The 25659-nt window shown below is 40.2% G+C and overlaps 1 protein-coding gene across 8 annotated transcripts in view; it reads right to left on the minus strand.

Annotated features, from left to right (window-relative positions):
- LRMDA (leucine rich melanocyte differentiation associated) overlaps positions 1-25659 on the minus strand; it is a 1782822-nt gene that overhangs the window by 773331 nt on the left and 983832 nt on the right. For all 8 annotated transcript variants that reach the window (XR_009497876.1, XR_009497874.1, XR_009497877.1 and 5 more), the window contains one exon: positions 12043-12127. Coding sequence is in view for 2 of the 8 variants with exons in the window: in XM_059899184.1 (XP_059755167.1) it covers positions 12043-12127 (85 nt within the window). In the remaining 6 variants the exon portion in view is untranslated. The remainder of the gene's footprint in view (positions 1-12042; positions 12128-25659) is intronic.

A 25659-nucleotide genomic window follows, 5' to 3' on the forward strand; every position in this document is an offset into this window, starting at 1 on the left:
TCTTTAATCAAGAACAAAGGGACTGCATCTTATCCTTTTTGACTCTCCTTGATTTTGGAGAAACTGATGAGGTATATAGCAAGATAAATAAAGGAATGAAGAGCTAATCCACAAGAGAGAAGACTGTTTTATTGCTCTTACACAGATGTCTGTCCTTCCAACACAGGATATTTTTTTTTCTTTGGGGGAGGGTGGGAAGAGGGGTAAGGGAGCAGCAATTTAAATTGGAATCTCCAGGCAGTCTGTGTTTGGGAATTAGCACTGCATTATTTTCCTGGCTCCCCACCCCCTCTTGTCTTTTCGCTGAGAAACATTTGCCCTGGAACAGCACACAGAGTTTGCATTAGCATCCCTGAGGATAGAACTTTGACCCCACAGACTAAGGAAGCTACAAATGGAAAATTCCAAGTTGCTATACTCTTTATTTTCATGCTAATGCTTCTGCAGAGAGTATTTAAAGAAACAGATGCACAAGAATAATAAAGAGTCCAGGACTAAGAACTCCTCTGACAACAGTGGAGTGTTTTTCCAACATGGTCTTGTATCTATCTGTGCTTGCAAAAGTCCAGAGGGGTCAAGGTGAAACCCTGGTTTCATTTAATTAAAAAAAAAAAAAGCTGAACTAGCATTGACAAAGAGAACCCTGGATCTGTGTTTCAAATCCTGATTGGATTTGAAAGTTGTATAAATTTCATTTCACTTCCTCCAGGCTACATTATTCAACTCTCAAAGACAGATGAGTACACCCTTCAGTAAAAGGCCTTGGGGAATGGTGGTTTCCCAGTCACCCTTGCCGATCCACACCTGAGTTCAACAATACAAAACCCATCCTTTCCTTAGATCCAACCTAAATGGCACCCACTATCTTTCCAGCTTCCTAGATACTTCCTTCGTATTCTGTACAACAACAACAAAAAAAGTTCTCATCTTTTTTTTTTAGAATAACTTTATGCTGGGATTAAATTCTCAAGTAGAAGACATATCAGAGCACTACATTCTGCAAAGCCAAATACTCTCAACATTCTTCTCTTAATATGCAAATGGAACCTATATTTTACTTCACCACAGGCATGCCCTGCTGAGGAGCAAGCAGCTCGTCAGAAAAACAATCATCCTGGCTAACCCTTGCGTTAACGTTCCTTCGCACATGTACCTCACCTAGATTATGGCCAGAAATTAAGCAAGGACTCCACGTGGTCTCTCCCCAAGTTCTCTTTCACACTCTGAAATGGCCCAGGGAAGATTCCTCCAGGTCTGTCACCTATATAAATGGTTTCACTCCAGTGGTGGCTTTAGAATTTTTATATTCAAAGTACACAGGAGCAACAGCTGGGCGGAACTGTGTAAGTGGAGAGGCAGGGGATGGAAGGTTTATTTTGAAACTGTGTTTCTGTATTAAGCACATGTTTTTCTCTCAGTCTGTTGGTTTCTATGAGGTGACTTGGAGAAAGGGGTCTTAGATATTTGGAAGCAGAGAATGGAGGGAGTAAAGCCTTTTCTTTACACCTGAGTAAAAAGAACTTAGCAGTGGCTGCTCCTGTGAGATAAGATAAACCCAGCTTTCTCCTTTCATCTATTTGCTTTCAACTCAGTTCTCACCTTCATCTGAGGCCACCTCCCCATACTTCCGTTCTCACTAACCCCATACTTCCGTTCTCCCTTTCCTGCACTCTTGCATCTAGCTTGACCTCTGCTTTCTGTGTGTGTAGGGCCTTCTTTCTCCAATTAGACTATAGGTTTCTTGAAGGCAGAGCCCACAGCTTCTCTTGCATTTCCCACAACCTCCCAGCCCAGAGTGCCTCTGAAAAAAAACCACGGTCGGCTGACTGATTGAAGAAACAGAAAGAGGCCCCTGCAGTGACCTGAAGCATATGGAATTCTGATTAAGGGAACTGAGAAGTCAAAAAGCCCAATTCCGCACCCTTCATAAAGTACACACATCCCAGCAAACCCCAAGTTATTGGAAAAGTAACAGCCCCGTCCCCTGACCAGCCTCAACCAAGAATTGCATTAGGATGGATGAAGAACCAGAGCAGTAAATATTAATGGCTGGAAGGGGGAACGGGAGGACAGAAGGCTGAACCGAGCAGGTGTTCACTCACTCAGTTTCAATCCACTTGCAGCCAGCGACGTCATCGTTTGGCCTTCTTGAGCTCACCGACAGGCCATTTTTCATGATTTTACCATTTCTGGCCAAACGCAAACTTTTTAATTAAATGGACCACACGATTCCAGATGTTTGTTTATTTGTTCCAAAAAGGTTGTAAAAGCTCTACATGAGGAAAAATCTGGGGCAGGGGTAAAGTTTTCTCTAAGAGAAGGGGAAACAAATGAGTGGGAAGACCTGGGCCTGGGAAGTTAAGGCTGGGCAGAGCTCCCAGCAGAACAATCTAGACCAAAAGCATTGGCTTTCAAAGAGCTCTCCTTCCAGAAACCCAAGATTCAGGAATAAAACACCCTGAGCCCTTATTCGCTTTTAAAAGAATGTAGCTCAGCTTGAGCCAAAGGCTCGAATGAGAACACATTTTTGTGGCTTCCCTGCCTGCTTCTTATATGTTTGTTCCTGTTGCCACGAGCTCCACTACATTAATTCCAGCAGTCTTCCATTTAACAGGCCAGATTATAGCTCACGCCTGAGCGGCAGTGGAGAATCCTGCAAGGAGGAATGTGAGAGGGGGTACAGGCAGACTACAGCTTCCCACGAACCAGGCCAGCTTCCTCGCAGCTGTCTGTTCTCTGGTACCCTCTACCTCTAACTATAATCAGTCATTAAGTCAGCCAATTGCATTTGTTACAGAATCGTTCTCATATTTCTTCCCCTATTCGCCAGCTACTCCATCCTTCAGCATCAAACGCTAGATTATTTCACCATTATCTTAATTGATGCTGGGCTCTAAATTTTGGTTTCAAAAGCCAACATCAGAAAGACTTTGAATAACATGGGGAGAAAAGCATTGACTGTCCATTTTCTCTGATACCCGAGCCAGGGATACCCTGAGACCAAACCATCAGCAACCTCAAACCACAACTCCACCATGGCTGCAAGGTTCCCTTTACATCGCCCCCACCCCTGCTCCACTGGCAGTGCCCTGGCCCCAGCTGTCCTCCCCATCTGTTACCAAATTGTTGCCTAAATTACCTTTGCTTGAAACCTGCTGTTTGGAGGCAATATAGTCTGCAGTCACATAGCTTGGTGTCAAGAAATCCAAAGCTTCTAAAACTGGACCGCACTCCCTTCAAGGCCATCCCACAGTGGCCTCTTCAAGTCCTGGCTCTTTTCTTTCCAATCCCCTTGCACACTGCTTGCAGATTAATAACCATACAGCACAGCTTTAAATCCAATCTAGATGCTTCTGCCTGTTCAAGGCCTGCCATAATACAAATCTGTTCTACAAGTAAACATACTTCTGATTTTTTCAAAACTGGGCCCCTTCATCCAGTCAGTTCTAACTATTCTTACCTTTTCTTTACCCATTTCCTTTTTCTGGAATGCCCTTCTTTTGCCGTCCACCTACTCATGCCCTACTTGTCCTTCAAAGCTCAAGGTCAACACCCTCCAAACAGCCATGCCTGACTATTCTAGCCTTTACTGATTCCCTTTTTTCTAAGCAGTTTTAGCACTTAATGGCTTTTACCAAGTGAGGCAACTCTTAATTATATAATATCTAATATCTGTTTGGTTGGCATGGCTTCATTTTTGGTATCTCCACAATCAAACTATAAGGGAGATACCATGCTCTGTTTCTGAGCTCTCCACAAACCCTAACATATACTTTGTTCACAGTGGACACAAGATAAAGACATACTGGAGGACTCCTTGAATGATGGTGCTCAGGGCAATACTTGTCATCTCAGGAGTCATATTTGACCATGTCCCAGCTCTTCCCTGGCAACGGAAGGGAGAAGAAACAGCTCAAGTCTCTAAAACTTCAGGACATTTAGAATCTTCAACCCTGTCAATTCCGGACCCTCCATTATTTTTTAAACAGAGGGACCTATTTTTACCACTATTTTTTATTTGGTCTGTCTGTTGGGGCAAGGGTTATCCTTCGATCTCTCATCCTACAGAAGGAAGGTTTATCACTGTTGGGGTTGCGGAGCAAGATTCCGTTTTGCCCTCCTTGCTTTGCTCTGGAACGGAAGAACCAACGCCACAGCCCCCCCTGCACACAGTTCTGCCCAAAGAGTAGAAATAAAGCAATTGCAGAGACTGCAAATGAAAAATCATCCTTGGAGAAAAAGGATAGGAAATGGACCCCTATGGATTTCACATACTTAAAGGAGGCTGCTTCAAGTTCCTGGCTAAAGTCCATGCCAGTCCTGGTAATAGTCTAACAGATTCATCCATCTTCAGATTCCACTTGGCTTGCTCTTCCATCACTGCCAGCTTCCCAGACAGCGAGCGCACACTGGCACATCTATCTATATATATGCGGAAGTTTTAATCTACACCACCCTCCATTCCAATCTACCCAGCCCCGCTCCACACAGAGTGAAGCTATTGACCCTGCAAAGCAGCAGGGAGATGAATTTGATGACCCAGACTACTGTTTTTAAACCATTTCAGCAAGGCCTAGAATCAAAGGAAAGTACAATTTATTCAGCACTTAGTAAAGTCCTTTTACTTAGGAACAGAGTGCACAGACTGAAAATAGACTCCCGCTGCCACACAGATAAAATAAACCTGTCAACCACTACTGTCAAATCACTAGTCACCTCGATTAAATAAAAGAAACATTAGCATCTCTCAGCATCTGAGACTTCCACCAAGATTCTAAGCCCATGAAAGCATTATGAAGGGAAGAAAAAACTAAAGTGAGGGGTTCTGTTGAAAATGTCATCAGAGGAAAGTATTTTACATAATTAGAAAATGCTAATAATAGCTCTGCACAGGGAACCAACACACTCTTTCCCCACACAGCCAGGGCAAAGCCACAGCATGGAGTCTGAGAGACGGGAGCCGAGGCCATGTACTTGCTTGGCAGGACCCACAGACCAACCGTGTCCGCCTCAGCAAAGAATACTTCCCTGTCGATTGCCAATGTGATTTTCTTCTTCTGTTTTCTTCTCTCTCTCTCTTTCTCTCCTTCTCCCTCTCCTGCTCTCCCTACCCACCTCCTTGTTTCTTTCTTTTATCCACAGCTTTCAATACACTTTCCATAGAGGAGAGTTGGATCCATCATACCTCTATGAACCTTCAATGAATCAGTCACATTTTCTGAGAAACCATGTGATGGTTAGCTCCCTTGAAAGACTAATCAAAATATTCTGGAAGACTGAAGGCAGCAAATAAACAGGCTGCCTGAGTCATGGGTCTGATCTTAGGTGAGACCTACCAGGCAAAGTCACCATAACCATCAGATTGCTTGTTCCATCTCTTTAAATGGTCAATGAGAACCAACAAGCAATAGGCAAAAAGACTCCTTGATGCTGAACTGGTAAGAGAACCCAAATAAATGCACCTATTTTCCTTGAGCCTTTGCTATTATTCTGCGTGGATTTTGTTTGTAATGATCAAGTCTACTTAAGCTTTCACATTCCCTGTGGGTTGACATTAGCAAGATGGTACAAATATGAAAAATAGAAAAAGGTTTTTAAATTGTCTGAAAGAGACAGATTGCTTCCAAATCCTATAAGCCTAAAACAAATTATGATGAAGTTTGGTTATCAAGCAGCCCCATCTTGTGCCCTCCCGAAAGTATTCTGCTTGCTGGCGTACAGTTTTTCTGGCCAACATCTCCCCATCCCAAACACCTTTGCCTACATTGACACATCTTCACCTATATCCATTTAATTCTCCTCTGACTCATTTCACTTTGGCTTATTTGAATAGTTGAAGCAAAACCCTCTGCATTTATGGCTTCTGAGAAAATGTATTTTATGATATCTCAGGCTAAAACTGTTTAAAAAATAAAATTAAAAAACACCAGCAGTTTTTCCTTCCGCCTTTTTTTTCTTTTTTGGATGACACACATTGAGCTGCTTCATGGAGAAATACAGAAAAATCAATTGCTAAGCATAAAATGCAACTCACATTAAGGAAACTGCAAACGATAACTAATTATGATAAGTTGCTATGTAAGTCACTCTGTGACGGTCCCAGCAATCAGTTTCCAAAACAAACAGACCAAGCCCCTGGTTGGAGAAGAGGATGAGCTTCTAACAACTGTGTCAATAAAAATAATGGCAAGATTGCCAACGATGGATAGAAGTAGGGTATTATCATCTCCAAGCAGCTTTTCGTAACAGATTCCCCTCCGTTTCTTGCTTGCTTTCTTTCATACTTTTAAAGTCCAATGCTTAATCTGACAAGTTAACTATGGCACATCTTCAAGACTGTATAAGCATCAGGGGAAAAAAAGTAATAATTCAGGGATGTTCACTGGGTTTGCAATTACTTTGTAAAATGTGCGTGCAAACCATTGGAATGGGACCCTCAACATGATAGCGGTTGGCAAGGTCGGATTATGGTAGATGTGCCGGCTTGGCTGTTTTAATTGGGCATCACCACTACCCCCTTCTGAGGTTTTCTCTGCAGCTCAGAGGAGAAACGAGAAACTACATTTCCCAAAATTCCCTGTGTGCACAGTTCTCGGTTAGAGAGGGCCAAAGAGAGACACTGAGTATGATTTGGAAATCCAGAGAGGAGGGGCAGGGCAATGCGTGGGTAGTCCCAACCTTTGAAGAACTTCTTGAGAATCACCGCCGCCTTGGTGCTGCAGACCGAGAAAGTCAGTAGGAGATTCCCAAGTATTCCTGAGATGCACAGAAACTTCAGCAAGCTCTTGAGAATCACCGGTCACAGAGGTGAGACTCTGGGTGACACCTTCCCTGTCAGTCCTTTCCTGTATGTGTAAGCCTCTCATTCCTTACATTAAAGCCCTTCATAATTTGAATAGTGTGCGTTCAATTTTCCCTGTCTGAATTCAGATTGATACCATAGCATTTTTCCCTTTGGTTTTTCAAACTATCTCTGCTCCTGAATGTATAGATTTGTAATTTTTAAAAAGGGTGGAGGGAGGGGAGTAACAGGCAACTCTTTTGACAGAAGTTGGCAAGGACGCTGTACTTTACCACAGCCTTAGCACAGGCTTTCGAAATGCACCCCAGGCAGCGGATATTTCCAGGCCATGTCTTTCCCTGTACTTTCTCTCCTCTTCCCCACCCCTCCCCGCCAGCACAATGCCACAGTGAGTCCTGCATTTGCTTTATGTGTCCTGTGTAAAGGACAAATGTCTGGGGTGGCCTGGGAATCCAGGACACAGAGCTTGGATGTTTTTTCCTTGCCTCTGTTGCTGAGTGATTCAGCTCCCCTAGCAATTGTTGGGGGTGCCTTCCTCTGTTAAATGGGAAAACTAACATTTACCCTCTCCACCTTATTGGGTTTATTTATGGTCTATGCTCTAAATAGAAATGTTTTCCCAAAAGACACAATGGTCTATAAAGATGCAAATTCTGCTTCTAACAGCTACCAGGTAAAGAGTGGCAATACACAGCTTGCAGGGGTATATCCATTTCTCTGATAAACGTTTCAACGTTCCTCGCAATGTGGGTACCCACTGAGGAGGCAGTAGGCAGACTATCACTAGGCAGCAGTTGGCATCACTGACATAGCCCCGTATCCCCCATATTCTGAAGACATGCTCAGACCTAGAGGAGAATTCTCAGAGAGACCTTAAGCGGACCATTCTAAAACCCTACCTTTACCACAACCTGCCTTTTATTGAGATTCTAGCCCCTTCTTCGAGAACTTCTGTTCTAGTAACATAATTCCATGAGTTGCTTCAATTCATCCTAGTCCTTTCCATCATCAAAACACCAGCGTTTGAAAACTCTGACACTAAAATAACTATCTACTTGGAAGTTGTGCAATGCGGCTAAATGCCTTCTGGCAGTGAACCAATAGATACAGCTCCCATCCAAGATGGTGTGGGTTTCTGAAAGCAACAGAGTTGAGGTCTGACGTCCACAAGACAGGCCGCTCCCTTCAGTATGTGCTCACCCGCAAAGGCAGATGGGTTTCTTTCCTCAGATGCAATCAAGTTACCTCGCAATTTACGTGCAACGGGGTACTTAGATACCAACAAGAGGTATCTAAGTCACTGACTTTCCCCTGGGTTTCTATCACTCATCATTTACTGAACAAATATTTCTTGATCTCTGATTAAGTAGGAGGCCCTGTGCCAGACACTGCAGATATAGTGGCGAGTAATCAGACATCAGCACCTCCACCCCCTACCCCACACCAACCCCCCCCCCCACCCCGCCAAGAGCTGCCATCTGGGAAGACAGTCCCTGAAAAGGGAAAACTGACCTAATGCAAATGGATAGGGTGGGATCAGAGGAGTCTTCTTTGGAGCTGTTGTACTGAAGCTGATACCTGAAGAATGAGTAGGAGTTAATGATGTGAAAGAGAAGGAGAGTTAGAATCTGTACTGCCCCTCTGGGAGCTTTCATTTATGAGGAGTTCAAGATATACATAGACCTGACCCTGTCATCAAAGCAGAATATGAGCAATGGCACTAAGGAGATAGAAACAAATATTATAAGTACCTCAACAAGGGGAAAAATTCAATACAGGTAAGATCAGTAAAAATTTCATGCAAGGGGGGCTTCCCTGGTGACGCAGTGGTTAAGAATCTGCCTGCCAATGCAGGGGACACAGGTTCGAGCCCTGGTCTGGGAAGATCCCACATGCCGTGGAGCAACTAAGCCCGTGTGCCACAACTACTGAGCCTGCGCGTCTGGAGCCTGTGCTCCGCAACGGGAGAGGCTGCGACAGTGAGAGGCCTGCACACCACGATGAAGAGTGGCCCCCGTTCACCGCAACTAGAGAAAGCCTTCGCACAGAAACGAAGACCCAACACAGCCAAAAATAAATAAATAAATAAATAAATAAATAAATAAATAAATAAATGAAATTCTTAAAAAAAAAATTTCATGCAGGAAGAACAAAGTACTGGGCATTACTGTCCCCATGAGGTTTAGATTATCTACATGTTACGGATGGAAAAATAGAGTCCCCTGCCTCCTGATCATTATTCTGGGCCCAGACTCCCTTTGCATTTGAATCTACAGTCCTTAGGATATGAATCTCTGGCCTATCCTACTCGACATTGGAAGTTACATAAAAGGACAAGCAAAGGGAAAATGGCATGTATAGAAAAATAGCAATTTGCACGTGAACTACTGCCCACCAGTTTGTGTAGTCGTTGGTGCGGAATGAAAAGAGATTGGGAACCGAATGAACCAAAAATTATTTACAAATAGAATTTCCACTTAGGACCTTATAGACCAAGTTTCAAACATCATGGAGGATTTCACCTGGGAAAGAATTGGTGTAATTTGCCTTCACAACGTGGAAGTACCTCTCTGGATAAATGTTTGCAGACTGTTTCCATGAAAATATTAACAAATGACACTCAAAAACTTTGGTGATTTATGGAATCGGAAATTTAGAATAATTTCTTTCACTTAAATACAAAAAAACCAAGATGGCATTAAGTGGTTTCATTCTGGATGCTGAAAACTATGGCTTTCCTCATTTGTCACTGCATGATTCATGTCAAGATGAAATATATCAGTCTCATATTTTCCCTACACAGATCAGTCCAATAATAATTCAGCCTAATGAGCTTCTTTGGTTCTCTCTTTACTGGTCTCCTCATGAACATAAGTCCAAAGACCTGGCCGTCGTTTCATGATGCTGTCTTGCTCTTTTCAACATCTAAGTACTTAGCACAGATCACACAGCTAATGCATCAAATGCGTTAAATGTGTATTAATTACTCAAGAAATTCAAGACATCTGTTCTTGGCTCCCTTTAAATAATGTTTTCCCTATTGATGTTGGGCTCTGATATCATTCAAGGGGGCCTATTTTCACTCTAACCATGTTAGGTATTTTTCCATATTCTAAATATTAACCAAAATATCTTCAAAACTATTGTTTTATATTCCATTTCTTCAAGGTTCAGATTTTTTATTTTACTGTTATAACGACAGATGACCTTTGCCCTATTACTGATGACTATCACTTATGGGGTCCTCCTGCTGTGAAATCTCAATTTCATGGCCAGATCAACTCAAGTAGGCTTGAGGGTTCTGAGACTTCAGTTCCTACTCATGTAGTCAACAGGCTACACAGTTAAAACTACCCTTATTCAAATGCAAGAGACCATCTATAAGAATATGATGCTAGCACCCAAGATGAACTAATTATAAGCACCCAAATAATCAAAGGCAGAGTGAATGGTAATGTTGCTCCCAATATTGGGAAAAGGTGAATGAGGAGAGATTGTACCTACTATTGCTCTCCTAACCACACCCAGTTCGTTACCCTAGGAATGTGTGTGTATAAATTGCAAAACGGAATAAGATCATGGAAACTAACCTACTTAGTTGTAGCTTCCATAATTGAATATGACAATCCATCATGGCCCTTTTAGAATATTATTGAGTAAACCTATCTGTCCACATGCCTTGATTTGACTCAGGGCATAACTATTTACTCTACATAATCATTGTAATGTATTCTAACTCATTGTCTTTGCTATTTACTTCTGGATTGGAATACACTGTCATCTCATGAGCATTTGCACAATCTAGGACAAACTGCAGATGAGAGTATGTTAAATAGATTGATAAAGTATTCATTCTCTAAAAAAAAAAAAAAAAAAAAAAAAGAATATGATGCTAGGCTTAATTTGTTATCCCTTCTAGATAGCATATTATTGTTTGCCTAGAGGAATTCCCGCCACCCCCCCCCCCCCACCCAATAAAACAGTCTTTAAAGGGATATACTCAAAACCTTCATAAGGACATTCAGCAAAAGAGATCTGTTCACACCCCTCAAAATATAACATGTTGGCAGCTATTTATTCTACCTGACTTTGAGCAAAATTGATTTTCACAAGTTTGACACTTACTGAATGGAATCACAGTTGAACCCTAATTGAACCAACACATATTTAAATGTAGAAAAGTTCCACTGGGCCCAGACATCAAACAGACAACACAGGTCCAAGTCACAGACACCTGGAATCCTGCATTACTCTATGGATCGTTTCCTGCAAAATATAAGTGTGCCATTTGCCTGAAACCCCCATGTCTTGCTTAGAGGGTCAGCTCTACTTTCTGATAATCTCTACAGACTTGGCTCCGACCCATCCATCCTTCTGTGCAGCTTGGATGACAAAGCTGGAAGAGCCCTTATTTAGTGTCCCCTGCATGTACAAGGGGAATTTCCTGCTTGGGGAAGCAATGTTTAAAGTATGTAATGCCCTCAATCTAAGCCTGTTCTTACTTATCCTTGGAAGGTAGATTCACAATTACGAAACATGACTGTGGTCATAACCAGAATAAAATGGGGTAAACAAGTTACATCATGTGGCCTCTTCCTGTCCTAACTAATTCCAACAAAGCTGGTCACATAGTCCTTGGCCTGAACAGCCAGGTTAGGGATAAAGCATGTTTAAATTATATTCCTTGCAGACTTTAGAGATGGCAAGAGGAATTTAAGGCTTTGGAAGAACTGGGTAAGCCAAATTAAAGTTTCAAGGATCAGAGAATTCAGGGAAAACTGCATATTGATTCTCCTTAATGTTGCTAGACAAACTGGAATTCCTTTTAGCTGTAATGTAGAGTTCATTCATTTTGAAATTACAGATTTCAACTAGTATACTCCCAAACAGTGACACTTTTACAAATATCACTGAGTTTCCTAATTTCTCTCCATCACTTTCTCTGGAGGAAATGACCTCCTTAGTAATTTTGAAGTACGATAATCTCTTTGTTTAAAGAAAAAATATCACAAAATTATACTCCACCATAGACTTATTTGCCTTCCCAATAGACTGCCACTAAATGCTGTTTAATATGAGTGAAAATCACTAGGCTTGACAGGTATGGTTTTCTCATCAAGGACTTGAAAAGCACTGTGTTCCTTCCAAAGTGCCGAGGCAGCAGTAATGAGCCCCGAGCTCCGCAAAGGCCGGTGTCCCTCCCTGCAGCCACCGAGAGCAATAAAAAGCAGGGTTCCTACCTCGGTGACTGGTGAGTTCCCTGGAAGCAGAAGGCAGGGGTGTGTAGCGGCTCTTCGGAGAGGCGGCAACGCTGTCACTGGAGGCCTGCGTGAAAAAACCACATCAACATGAAGCCACACCAAACACTAAATACCTTCATTTACCCAACTTGTCTCCTTGGGATCTGGGTTTGGAGAAAATATTATGGACCAAGACTCTTCTTAGGAAGCAAGAGTTGTCTGTGTTGAGATAATATTCTGGTAAGTGTAGGGTCAAATACCAAGCTTTCAGGGGACTTGGTACAGGTGGAAGGGCTCTGACACAAGGGGATGGTTTGTTTACTGTGCTGAACTGCAAGGAGGAGGAGGAGGAGGAAAAGAGAAGTTGAAGGTAGGAAATGATGCAGACTTAGATTTCTGCCACAGGCCTCCTACCAATACTTCCCACAGATTGAACGCTCACTGTGCGGAGGAGATTTCTATGGAAACCAGTGAAGAGGCTCAGCTTTGCCCCCAGGGTGGATGGGACAAACAAGCCTGGTTTACTGGACCCAGTGGCATGGAGATAATGGGAAGCTGAAGTCAAAAGGCCTGGCAGCATGAAGTGACCCTAGAGAAGGAGACAAACCATTGCAGACCCTGCAACTGGGGTTCTGGCTACATTTTACAATAGCACTGAAAAACCCATCTGAAATTTGAAATACAATGGTCATAGACAAAACTTTGCCATTTCAAAGTCTAAAAGAAAATATTATGAAGATGTTTTCTTTTTTTTTTTTTTTTTTTACTGTACACAAGGCTCTTTAACCATTCGATTCTATATAGTGGGACGCAGGCTGCTAACTCTCTTCCCCTAACACTACATCCATGGGGGCTAAGGCAAGAGGAAAGGACCACAGCTGGAGAGTCAGGTGTCACTCAGAGCTAATGACCAGTATGTCACATTCTGAGTGTGGCTGCGTGGAGTACGAAGAATCACCACTGCAACTCTTACTGAGACTTCTGAATCAAACACTACTTTTTTTTTCTTTTAATATCCAAAAAAGAACATCTGCTAGGATCAAAATCCTAAGCTTACAACCTTTCCAAGCTTCATGAAAAAGTAAATTTCATTAATGCTACATTTTTCTTTCTGGAAAAGGAAATACGTTCTATGGGATATATTTGCCCTGGTAGGAGGAGGCCTTTTCTCCAAAGAGATTATCGACATTATAGGAATCAAAACTAAGTAGGAGATTAGACCTACTTGCTAGAAAAACCCTTTAAACCCCGTTTCTGACATTTGAGATGTTTGATTAAGCAGCTTTCAGTGGAGACTTACAGAAAGAGTTCTGAATGCCACAAAAGCAGAAGCTCTGTCCCTAAGGTAGAGACAGATTTCGGGTAGCATTACTTCATTTCAGCAGCAAGAGAAATATATGGTGTTTAAAGTTTGATCCAAAGGTATTGGGTCTAGAAAGATCAAAGTTCAGTCACCAAGAAAAATGTTTTAAAAAGGACCCAAGATTTGTAAGATACTGCATCATTAGACATTTAGGATGCTGCAACAATGTAAAAGAGTCAGCAATTAGATTAAAATTCAAACACTAGAATCACCAGGTGTTTCTCCATTTGGCATCAAGGTCTCCTGTAATCCCTACGTGATAAATGAGACACAACGACATGTTCTGAATATGGCATCTATTCAATGCTTGAGGCAGGGTATATGTGGCAGAGGAAGGGGGAACATCCTTCCACAGATCTACTGTACTTCCTCCATAAGAGGCCATAGCTTCTTTCTCTGTCACTGCTTCTGCTCCACCTTGTTGCTAAAAAAGCCTAAAATTCCAGGATGAGTTTTAGGTTGCTATATTGTGATATTTCTTGGTGCTCTTAATCTCAATTTGGGCTGTTGACAATTTGATGACAGCTTTTCCTAAAATTACTGGAAGAAACTACCTTTCAGCAAATACCTCTGATGGGGCAAAACATAAGAGTTTTGTTACCAAGAGTAAAATAGCGATTTAACTTTTATTTCCAATTGTAGTCAAAGCAAAAACTGTGTGGCTTGAGTTCTGTTTTGCAGTCATCATTCTTCGCCTAGCACTTAATTACTTTTCTGCTCAATGTCCATTTATAAACTCAAGTCATGGAAAAGAATCCAGGAAGAGAACAATTTTGCAAACTATGCCTTTTGGTGAGACTTTCATGGCTGGATGTTGGGGAAAACCGCTACAAACCAAGGTTCTAACTACCAGTTCTTTGACTTGGCTTTTAGCAAAATGAAGCCCATGTGATCTTTTCAATAGTGATGTTGAAAATTATGCTTAGAAGCATGATTCAGAAAAGCACAATTATCATATGAAAGAAATGGACAAGACAATGTCTTAAATTTGCATACTACCTGCCCCAGAATAGAGAACGCCCCTTGAAACTGAAGCAATACACTCACAGTATATCAAGAATGAAATAATAGAAACGTAAGTGGAAATATTTAATGTTTTCTTTTACCCGGATTAAGGAAGTATGCCTAAAATGGGAACAGGGAAATCGGGGTAAATAGGAATCCTCAGAACTACAAATAATTCTCAAATCTTTAAGTACTTGCCAAAGTTTCTAACGACCTGTGGCAAAGAATTACACTTTTACATTTTACTTGTTAGAGAAGTAAACATTTTACCCCTGTTAGAGAATTTTTGCAACATCTACAATAAAATGTTAGCATCCAGAATACCTATATCCCTAAATAAATAAAAATATAATAAAAGATGGGCAAAGGAAATCTCAGACAATTCAAAGAAGAGGAAACCTGAGTGGTCAATAAATAAAAGAGAAGATGGTCGAATTTACTAGTCCTAAGGGTAATGCAAATTAAGACAAAATGCAATTTTTTTTTGTCCATGATAGTTGGCAAACTTTTAAGTCTTACAATAGCGTGTGCTATAGAGAATGAAGGACAACAAAACTCGTAACCTCTCATCCTTTGCCAGTGGAAACGTACATTGGTTCAACTATGCAGGAGAGTAGTTTAGCAATATCTAATAAAATTGAAAACTGGTACTGTAATTCCTTTAGAATATACACAATGGAAAATTTTACTCAGGTCTGTAAGGTGGAACATAGAACAATGTTTATTGCAGTATTATTTACAACAGAACAAATTGGAAATAATTCAAATGTCTATCAATGAGGAAAATGGATAAATAAAATGCTGTATATTCACATGACAGAATAATATTTAGCACTTAAGAGCGATAAAGCTGATTTATATATCTCAATTTGAGGTCTAAAAATTTAATAAAAAGTGAAAATGCAAGTTGCAAAATGATAAATGTAGTGCAATATTATTTATGTAAATGTGTAGTTCTTTGATCTCATGTGTGTATATGGAAAGGTCTGAAAATGATAAAGGTTATACACTAAATTCATGAAAATGGTTGCCTCTGCCACAGGGCACAGGAATAGGACTGGGGCTAATGGGAAAGGTGAGGAGCTTCAATTTTACAGATAAGGTTTATTTCTTTTATTGAAAGATAAGACATGACAAAAAATGTCAAGATATTAGAAAATACAAACCCTGTATGGTAGCTGAACATGCTCATTACTTTTCAAACTTTTCTACATTTTTGCAATTTCTCAAAATCAAACATGAAAATTGAAAAAACAGACTCCTATTTTCTCTCTGATCCATAAGTCCTATGTTGATATAAACTCATAATTAGAGGAAATTTCCTCTAACAATTTTCTGATACTTGCCCAACATGGATTCAGGCCATCTCTGGTTGGCTTTTTGTGATGAAATATCCCATTTCTAATTCTTCCAAAGCTACTGGTATGACAATAGAATGGAAAAAGCCGATAAACAGTAGTAACTATAAATTCCCCCTTCACACCAAGGCTTGAAATGCTCATTCCAGCCTGGTAAGTCCTTCTGCTTAAGATCTGCCAAAGCATACTGAATGAAGGTTTATGTACTTGTCTCCTACTCACAATTGGAGAGTTGCTAATAATTTTTTAAACTCACATCAATAATGATAATGGTCACTAATATACTGTGCTTTGCAATTTCTATAACGCAGGAAGGAAGGAAGAACTTTGGCAACCTCGTTGGAAAAGATTGAATGAAAGTACAGTACAAGAGATTTGCAAAGTGAGAATTTCACTCTGCGGTTCCAGGAAACAAATGTCTTTAGATGAATGTGTAAAATTCGAGCCCCCTCCCATTGGGTGCGTTCCATGAAAACCTGCATTCCAGTGGACATTTCTGAACATCATGGATGCTCGGAAGGAACATGATACAGACCACAGGAGGAGAGATTTGGCAGGCTTCAAGACAAGAAGGGGGCAGCTACAAAGTTGTTTAATAGCCATAAATCTCCCACTATTTTTCACAAAATACCATCTAAGACCACAGCTCCACAACTCATTCCCCATCACTCAGCTCAAGTGGAGCGCTCTGGCATGCTCACTCACCCTTAAATCATACACTGCATAAAGTGATCCCAGGCCTGGGAAATTTATCAGCCTCTTTCAAGCTAAAGCAATCTTCGCTTTTCATCACAATTCATTCCCTGAAACTGTGGTATAAAGCTGACTCTTCTAAAAACATTTATTTTCTCTCATAAGAAAAAGTATCACTCATTTATTATTAAGGATTTAATAAACACCTACTATATGCCAGGCCCTGTGTAGAGAATACCAAGAAAAATAAAATGAGGGCCTTGGCTGCATTCCCAACTCATCAAAAAAAAAAAAAAAAAGAAGAAATTAGAATCATGATTAATGCTGGTTAGTAAGAGTCACCAACTCAAAGCCTGATCCCCCTACTCTGCATCATCACGGAACTTTGACCCCGACCTCTATGATGACAGCTGAACACAGGGACCAGCAATTACATCCTTGCTTATTTCTTCTTCATACTAACAGAGAACTTTCAAGATTAACTCTACTAACTTTCCGAGATTAACTATACTGTTACCCTTGTACCCAACATGCTGCTAGAAAGACAGAAAGAAGTCAATGCATAATGCTTGAATGAATAAAACATTTTAATGTCAAAGAGAAAACTATACACCATGATTGTAATTCAACACAAAAGTGTAGGCCAAGTTGCCAGAATCAGAGGTAAAGACTTGACAGCATCTCAAGGATTAAGTTAACAGCCACAGAACCGGCCTAAGGTGGAGTCTTCCCACTTGCTCACATGTGAAGGCACCAGGCCTTTCAGTGTGAGGACAGACAGAAAGCCTCCACCACAGACCCACTGCGCTGGAAATGACAGACAGGTGGGGGAACAGGAAAACCATATTCTGGTCCACAGCCAGAAGCCAAAAAACTGAGAGAAAAAAAGGGGGTATGGTGGGATGAGGGTGGGCCAGGAACCAAGGGATGAAGAACGGGCCCAAATGGGCAAAAGGAAGAGTCTGGGAAAGAGCTGAGCATTCAGCTGACTGATGGAGGTGAGGGGTAATTCAGAGCAGAAGTCAGTCAAAGAAGGGGTGGGGTGAGGGGGAGGGTTGTGCCAAAGGCTCTCCGGAATCAGGAAGCCCTTTGCAGGCAAAACAGCCTCCAGAGTTTGCCACTGTTTGTATCTGATCTACAGGGGGTCCAGTTCCGCCAGTGCCTAAAAGGCCATCAGGCTCAGAGCTGTAGTTCTGAAATGTTTATGAGAGGAAGGGAAGAAGGTGAGGAGGAAAGCAGGAAGGCAGGTAGGAAGGAAAAGAAACAGGAATGGAAAACAGGAAGCAAGGGCTATAGACTGGGCATTTTTTGGACCTTTACACAAATAATCAAATTACAGAATGTCAGAGCTGTAAAAGACCTTTTCAATCATCAAGAGCCATGGTTTCCGAAATACTTTTAGCAGACGCTCATATAACAAGAAAAAATAAAACAACATAAATACTGGGCATTATGGAAATATTCATAATTACATGTGGTAACCAAATATAATATAAAAGAGATAAATATGCAACATTTTTATTATACAAAATTCAGTGAACACAGTTAATATAAGAAGAGTACATCCACTGTGATATTTAACAACATAAAATTTACAATGGGTAAAAGTTAATAAGCAGAGATTGCAAGATTTTTGTGAACAATGTGGTTTGGGAAGATTTGATTTTTAAATTCTATTTAATGGTGCCATTTCTTCTGGCAGTTTAAAATATTTAAAATTTAAAATCCTACAAGGGCTGATCTGAAACAACACACTTTCCATCAAGTATCTTTCCAACCTCTCCTATCAAAGGGCAAGGAGAGGCGGCAGAAGGAGGGACAGTAGGAGTTAAGGAGGAAGGAGAGGGGGATAGAAAAGAAAGGAGGCACGGGGTGGGGTGGGATAGGAACAATGTTTCTTGAATGCATTCTAAGTCTAATGGTTTTCCAATGTGTGAGTATATCCTATTATTACTCTCATGTGAGAAAAAAGAAAACTGAGGCATGGAAAGGATAAGTCACATGTCCAAGGCTACACAGTTCTAAAATCCAGAGTGGGATTAAAAACAAAGTCAGGAGGACCTGCGTGGAAAGGCGAGAGGCAGCACGTGGAAAAGAGGGCCTCTGGAGTGTGGAATTCCGGAGTTTGGAGCTGTGTGGCTGACAGGGGCTTGGTGCTCCAGCCAGGTGTCAGGTCTGTGCCACTGAGGTGGGAGAGCCGAGTGCAAGACGTTGGTCCACCAGAGACCTCTGAGCTCCAGGTAATATCAAACGACAAAAGCTCTCCCAGAGATCCCCATCTCAACGCTAAGACCCAGCTCCACTCAACAAACAGCAAGCTACAGTGCTGGACACCCTATGCCAAACAACTAGCAAGACAGGAACACAACCCCACCCATTAGGAGGGAAGTTGCCTAAACTCATAATAAGGTCACAGACACCCCAAACCCCTCACCACCAGATGCGCTCCTGCCCACAAGAAAGACAAGATCCAGCCTCATCCACCAGAACACAGGCACTAGTCCCCTCCGCCAGGAAGCCTACACAGCCCACTGAACCAAACTTAGCCACTGGGGGCAGACACCAAAAATAACAGGAACTACAAACCTGCAGCCTGCGAAAAGGAGACTCCAAACATGGTAAGTTAAGCAAAACGAGAAGACAGAGAAACAAACAGCAGATGAAGGAGCAAGGTAAAAACCCACCAGACCAAACAAATGAAGAGGAAATAGGCAGTCTACCTAAAAAAGAGTTCAGAGTAATGATAGTAAAGATGATCCAAAATCTTAGAAATAGAATGGAGAAAATACATGAAATGTTTAACAAGGACCTAGAAGAAATAAGAGCAAACAAACAATGATGAACAACACAATAAATGAAATTAAAAATTCTCTAGAAGGAATCAATAGCAGAATAACTGAGGCAGAAGAATGGATAAGTGACCTGGAAGATAAAATAGTGGAAATAACTACTGCAGAGCAGAATAAAGAAAAAAGAATGAAAGGAATTGAGGACAGTCTTAGAGACCTCTGGGACAACATTAAATGCACCAACATTTGAATTATAGGGGTCCAAGAAGAAGAAGAGAAACAGAAAGGGACTGAGAAAATATTTGAAGACATTATAGTCAAAAACTTCCCTAATGTGGGAAAGGAAACAGTTAATCAAGTGCAGGAAGTGCAGAGAGTCCCATACAGGATAAATCCAAGGAGAAACACGCCAAGACACATATAAATCAAACTATCAAAAATTAAATACAAAGAAAATACAGTAAAAGCAGCAAGGGAAAAACAACAAATAACATACAAAGGAATCCCCATACAGTTAACAACTAATCTTTCAGCAGAAACTCTGCAAGCCAGAAGGGAGTGGCAAGACATATTTAAAGTGATGAAAGGGAAAAACCTACAACCAAGATTATTCTACCCAGCAAGGATCTCATTCAGATTTGACAGAGAAATTAAAACCTTTACAGACAAGCAAAAGCTAAGAGAACTCAGCACCACCAAACCAGCTTTACAACAAATGCTAAAGGAACTTCTCTAGGCAGGAAACACAAGAGAAGAAAAAGACCTACAATAACAAACCCAAAACAATTAAGAAAATGGTAATAAGAACATACATATCAATAATTACCTTAAATGTAAATGGATTATGCTCCCGCCAAAAGACACAGACTGGCTGAATGGATACAAAAACAAGACCTGTATATATGCTGTCTACAAGAGACCAACTTCAGACCTAGGGACACATACAGACTGAAAGTGAGGGCACGGAAAAAGATATTCCATGCAAATGGAAATCAAAAGAAACCTGGAGGAGCAATACTCGTATCAGGCAAAATGGACTGTAAAATAAAGACTATTACAAGAGACAAAAGAGGACACTACATAATGATCAAGGGATCAATCCAAGAAGAAGATATAACAATTGTAAATATTTATGCACCCAACACAGGAGCACCTCAATACATAAGGCAAATGCTAACAGCCATAAAAGGGGAAATCGACAGTAACACAATCATAGTAGGGGACTTTAATACCCCACTTTCACCAATGGACAGATCATCCAAAATGAAGATAAATAAGGAAACACAGCTTTAAATGATACATTAACAAGATAGACTTAATTGATATTTATAGGACATTCCATCCAAAAACAACAGAATACACTTTCTTCTCAAGTGCTCATGGAACATTCTCCAGGATAGATCATATCCTGGGTCACAAATCAAGCCTTGGCAAATTTAAGAAAACTGAAATCATATCAAATATCTTTCTGACCACAATGCTATGAGACTAGATATCAATTACAGGAAAAAATCTGTAAAAAATACAAACACATGGAGGCTAAACAAGACACTACTAAATAACCAAGATCACTGAAGAAATCAAAGAGGAAATCAAAAAATACCTAGAAATGAATGACAATGAAAACACGACGACCCAGAAACTATGGGATGCATCAAAAGCAGTTCTAAGAGGGATGTTTATAGCAATACAATCCTACCTCAAGAAACAAGAAACATCTCAAATAAAAACCTAACCTTACACCTAAAGCAATTAGAGGAAGAAGAACAAAAAACCCCCTAAGTTACCAGAAGTAAAGAAATCATAAAGATCAGATCAGAAATAAATGAAAAAGAAATGAAGGAAACGATAGCAAACATCAATAAAACTAAAAGCTGGTTCTTTGAGAAGATAAACAAAATTGATAAACCATTAGCCAGACTCATCAAGAAAAAAACGTAGAACATTCAAATCAATAGAATTAGAAATGAAAAAGGAGAAGTAAACACTGACACTGCAGAAATACAAATGATCATAAGACATTACTACAAGCAACTATATGCCAATAAAATGGACAACCTGGAAGAAATGGACAAACTCTTAGAAAAGCACAACCTTCCGAGACTGAAGCAGGAAGAAATAGAAAATATAAACAGACCAATCACAAGCACTGAAATTGAAACTGTGATTAAAAATCTTCCAACAAACAAAAGCCCAGGACCAGACGGCCTCACAGGTGAATTCTATCAAAGATTTAGAGAGCTAACACCTATCCTTCTCAAACTCTTCCAAAATATAGCACAGGGAGGAACCCTCCCAAACTCATTCTATGAGGCCACCAGCACCCTGATACCAAAACCAGACAAAGACGTCACAAAGAAAGAAAACTACAGGCCAATATCACTGATGCACATAGATGCAAAAATCCTCAACAAAATACTAGCAAACAGAAACCAACAGCACATTAAAAGGATCATACACCATGATCAAGTGGGGTTTACCCCAGGAATGCAAGGATTCTTCAATATATGCAAATCAATCAATGTCATACACCATATTAACAAATTGAAGGAGAAAAACCATATGATCATCTCAATAGATGCACAAAAAGCTTTTGACAGAATTCAACACCCATTTATGATAAAAACCCTCCAGAAAGTAGGCATAGAGGGAACTTACCTCAACATAATAAAGGCCATATATGACAAACCCACAGCCAACATCGTTCTCAATGGTGAAAAACTGAAACCATTTCTCTAAGACCAGGAACAAGACAAAGCTGTCCACTCTCACCACTATTATTCAACATAGTTTTGGAATTTTCAGCCACAGCAGTCAGAGGAGAAAAAGAAATAAAAGGAATCCAAATCAGAAAGGAAGAAGTAAAGCTGTCACTGTTTGCAGATGACATGATACTATACATAGAGAATCTTAAAGATGGTACCAGAAAACTACTAGAGCTAATCAATGAAGCTGGTAAAGCAGCAGGATACAAAATTAATGCACAGAAATCTCTCGCATTCCTATACACTAATGATGAAAAATCTGAAAGAGAAATGAAGGAAACACTCCCATTTACCATTGCAACAAAAAGAATAAAATACCTAGGAATAAACCTACTTAAGGAGACAAAAGACCTGTATGGAGAAAACTATAAGACACTGATGAAACAAATTAAAGATGATACAAACAGATGGAGAGATATACCATGGTCTTGGATTGGAAGAATCAACATTGTGAAAATGACTATACTACCCAAAGCGATCTACAGATTCAATGCAATCCCTATCAAACTACCAATGGCATTTTTCACAGAACTAGAACACAACATTTCACAATTTGTATGGAAACACAAAAGACCCAGAATAGCCAAAGCAATCTTGAGAAAGAAAAACGGAGCTGGAAGAATCAGGCTCCTGGTCTTCAGACTATACTACACAGCTACAGTAATCAAGACAGTATGGTACTAGCACAAAAACAGAAATATAGATCAATGGAACAGGATAGAAAGCCCAGAGATAAACCCACGCACATATGGTCACCTTATTTTTGATAAAGGAGGCAAGAATATACAATGGAGAAAAGACAGCTTCTTCAATAAGTGGTGCTGGGAAAACTGGACAGCTACATGTATAAGAATGAAATGAGAACACTCCCTAACACCATACACAAAAATAAACTCAAAATGGATTAGAGACCTAAATGTAAGGCCAGACACTATCAAACTCTTAGAGGAAAACATAGGCAGAACACTCTATGACATAAATCACAGCAAGATCCTTTTTGACCCACCTCCTAGAGAAACGGAAATAAAAACAAAAATAAACAAGTGGGACCTAATGAAACTTAAAAGCTTTTGCACAGCAAAGGAAACCATAAACAAGATGAAAAGACAACCCTCAGAATGGGAAAAAATATTTGCAAATGAAGCAACTGACAAAGGATTAATCTCCAAAATGTACAAGCAGCTCATGCAGCTCAATATCAAAAAAACAAACAACCCAATCCAAAAATGGGCAGAAGCCCTAAATAGACATTTTTCCAAAGAAGATATACAGATTGCCAACAAACACATGAAAGGATGCTCAACATCACTAATCATTAAAGAAATGCAAATCAAAACTACAATGAGGTATCACCTCACACCAGTCAGAATGGCCATCATCAAAAAATCTACAAACAGTAAATGCTGGAGAGGGTGTGGAGAAAAGGGAACCCTCTTACACTGTTGGTGGGAATGTATATTGATGCAGCCACTATGGAGAACAGTATGGAGGTTCCTTAAAAAACTAAAAATAGAACTACCATACGACCCAGCAATCCCACTCCTGGGCATATACCCTGAGAAAACCATAATTCAAAAAGAGTCATGGACCACAATGTTCATTGCAGCTCTATTTACAGTAGCCAGGACATGGAAGCAACCTAAGTGAATGGATAAAGAAGATGTGGCAGGTATATACAATGGAATATTACTCAGCCATAAAAAGAAACAAAGCTGAGTTATTTGTAGTGAGGTGGATGGACCTGAAGACTGTCATACAGAGTGAAGTAAGTCAGAAAGAAAAAAACAAATACTGTATGCTAACACATATATATGGAATCTAAAAAAAAAGTGGTTATGAAGAACCTAGGGGCAGGACAGGGATAAAGATACAGATGTAGACAATGAACTTGAGGATACGGGGAGGGGGAAGGGTAAGCTGGGACAAAGTGAGAGAGTAGCACTTACTTATATACACTACCAAATGTAAAATAGATAGCTAGTGGGAAGCAGCCGCATAGCACAGGGAGATCAGCTCGGTGCTCTGTGACCACCTAGAGGGGTGGGATAGGGAGGGTGGGAGGGAGACACAAGAGGGAGGAGATATGGGGATATATGTATATGTATAGCTGATTCACTTTGTTATAAAGCAGAAACTAACACACCATTGTAAAGCAATTATACTCCACTAAAGATGTTAAAAAAGAAATAAAAATAAAAAACCCAAGTCATCCTGGCCCACAAACTCCAAGAGGTTTCCCCAGCGCCACACCCTCTCAGCAGCAGAGGCCCCAGATCTTTGTCATACTCCGCTCCTGGCCATCATCCACTTTGCCTCACACCACTGTCAACTGGGCACTTGTCTGGTCCCTTCTGCAGGACTGTCAACTTCAAGAGCACAGGGGCCAACACCTGTATTGATAGTGAATGCCTTGCAGCTCCCAACAAAGCAACTTCTCCAAGCATTAAGAAAGGGTTGTCAAGTGAGAGGGAGTTTACTAATAGCATGGGCAATTTTAAAGGCAGAATATCCAATCTTTCAAGAAACAAATAATCATCTTTGACCACAGAAATATGATGGAGCACAAGTTAATTATTTTACCGTTAATTATTAACCCCTGCTGAGGATTTAGTTTGTGTCATATGTTCAAACAGAATGTAATCAGAATGTAATATATTACAACCTCCAAGTAATGAGGGTAATGAGTGTGTATACGTGGTTGTGTGTGTGTATCACATTTCTTGTGCGCTAATTACATGGAGGCATTTTAAGCACACTTTTTCATTTAACTATCTCAACAACGTTAAGGAGTATCATTATTACTATCATTTTATAGATAAGGCAATCGGGATTTAGAGAGGTTAAATAACTTGCCCAAGAGCACCTAGCTAGCATGTGGGGAATTTAGAATTCCAACCAACACATCTTGATTTCACAGCCTGAATCCCAACCATTGTGCAATGAACTCGATACTCAAAGGTGCCTGGCAAGGAAAAACTTCCTGGGTTTAGTACATATACTAAGACAGGTTATATATTTCTAGTAAGATATGATGAAATTCATGCATAAGATATGATGAAATATGCAACATGTTTTGTGGTCTGGCGTATATATAAAACCATTACGTTATTTATTAAAAATAATTGACGATGCAATGTAGACATAAGAGTGCTTCAGATCTCTTTAGCCCTTTGGGGTTAACATAACCAATGGTGTCTATGGTCAACCTCTACCAGCTCATAAAAACCAATGGTTAAAATTTCAGGAATGCTGTATTTAAGTTGCTAAACACAGCCATTATTTAAAATTCAATTATATACACATGCGATTGGATAAATTAAAAGTAAGGGTAATATGTAACCAAACTCAGTACTTTCCAATTATTTTACACAACTTTACTACCATTTATGTTCTTGAAAGTATTCATGTCTATTATATCTACATTGTGTAAATACGATATAATAATATGCTACTTCGTATCTCTTCCCATCTCTTCAGTGATGTCACTTTGGTAGCCTGACATCAGCCATGATAGGAGTATTTACAGCAGAAACTGGCAAATGCTACAAATTAGGGATTTATTATCTTGATTTTTTTTTAAACTTAAGAAAATGATGGGAACATGTTAATTACACAGATTAAACTTAAAAGTTATGTTGTGTCTG

This window comes from Balaenoptera ricei, chromosome 16 (genome assembly GCF_028023285.1).
Source record: "Balaenoptera ricei isolate mBalRic1 chromosome 16, mBalRic1.hap2, whole genome shotgun sequence".
NCBI lineage: Eukaryota > Metazoa > Chordata > Mammalia > Artiodactyla > Balaenopteridae > Balaenoptera > Balaenoptera ricei.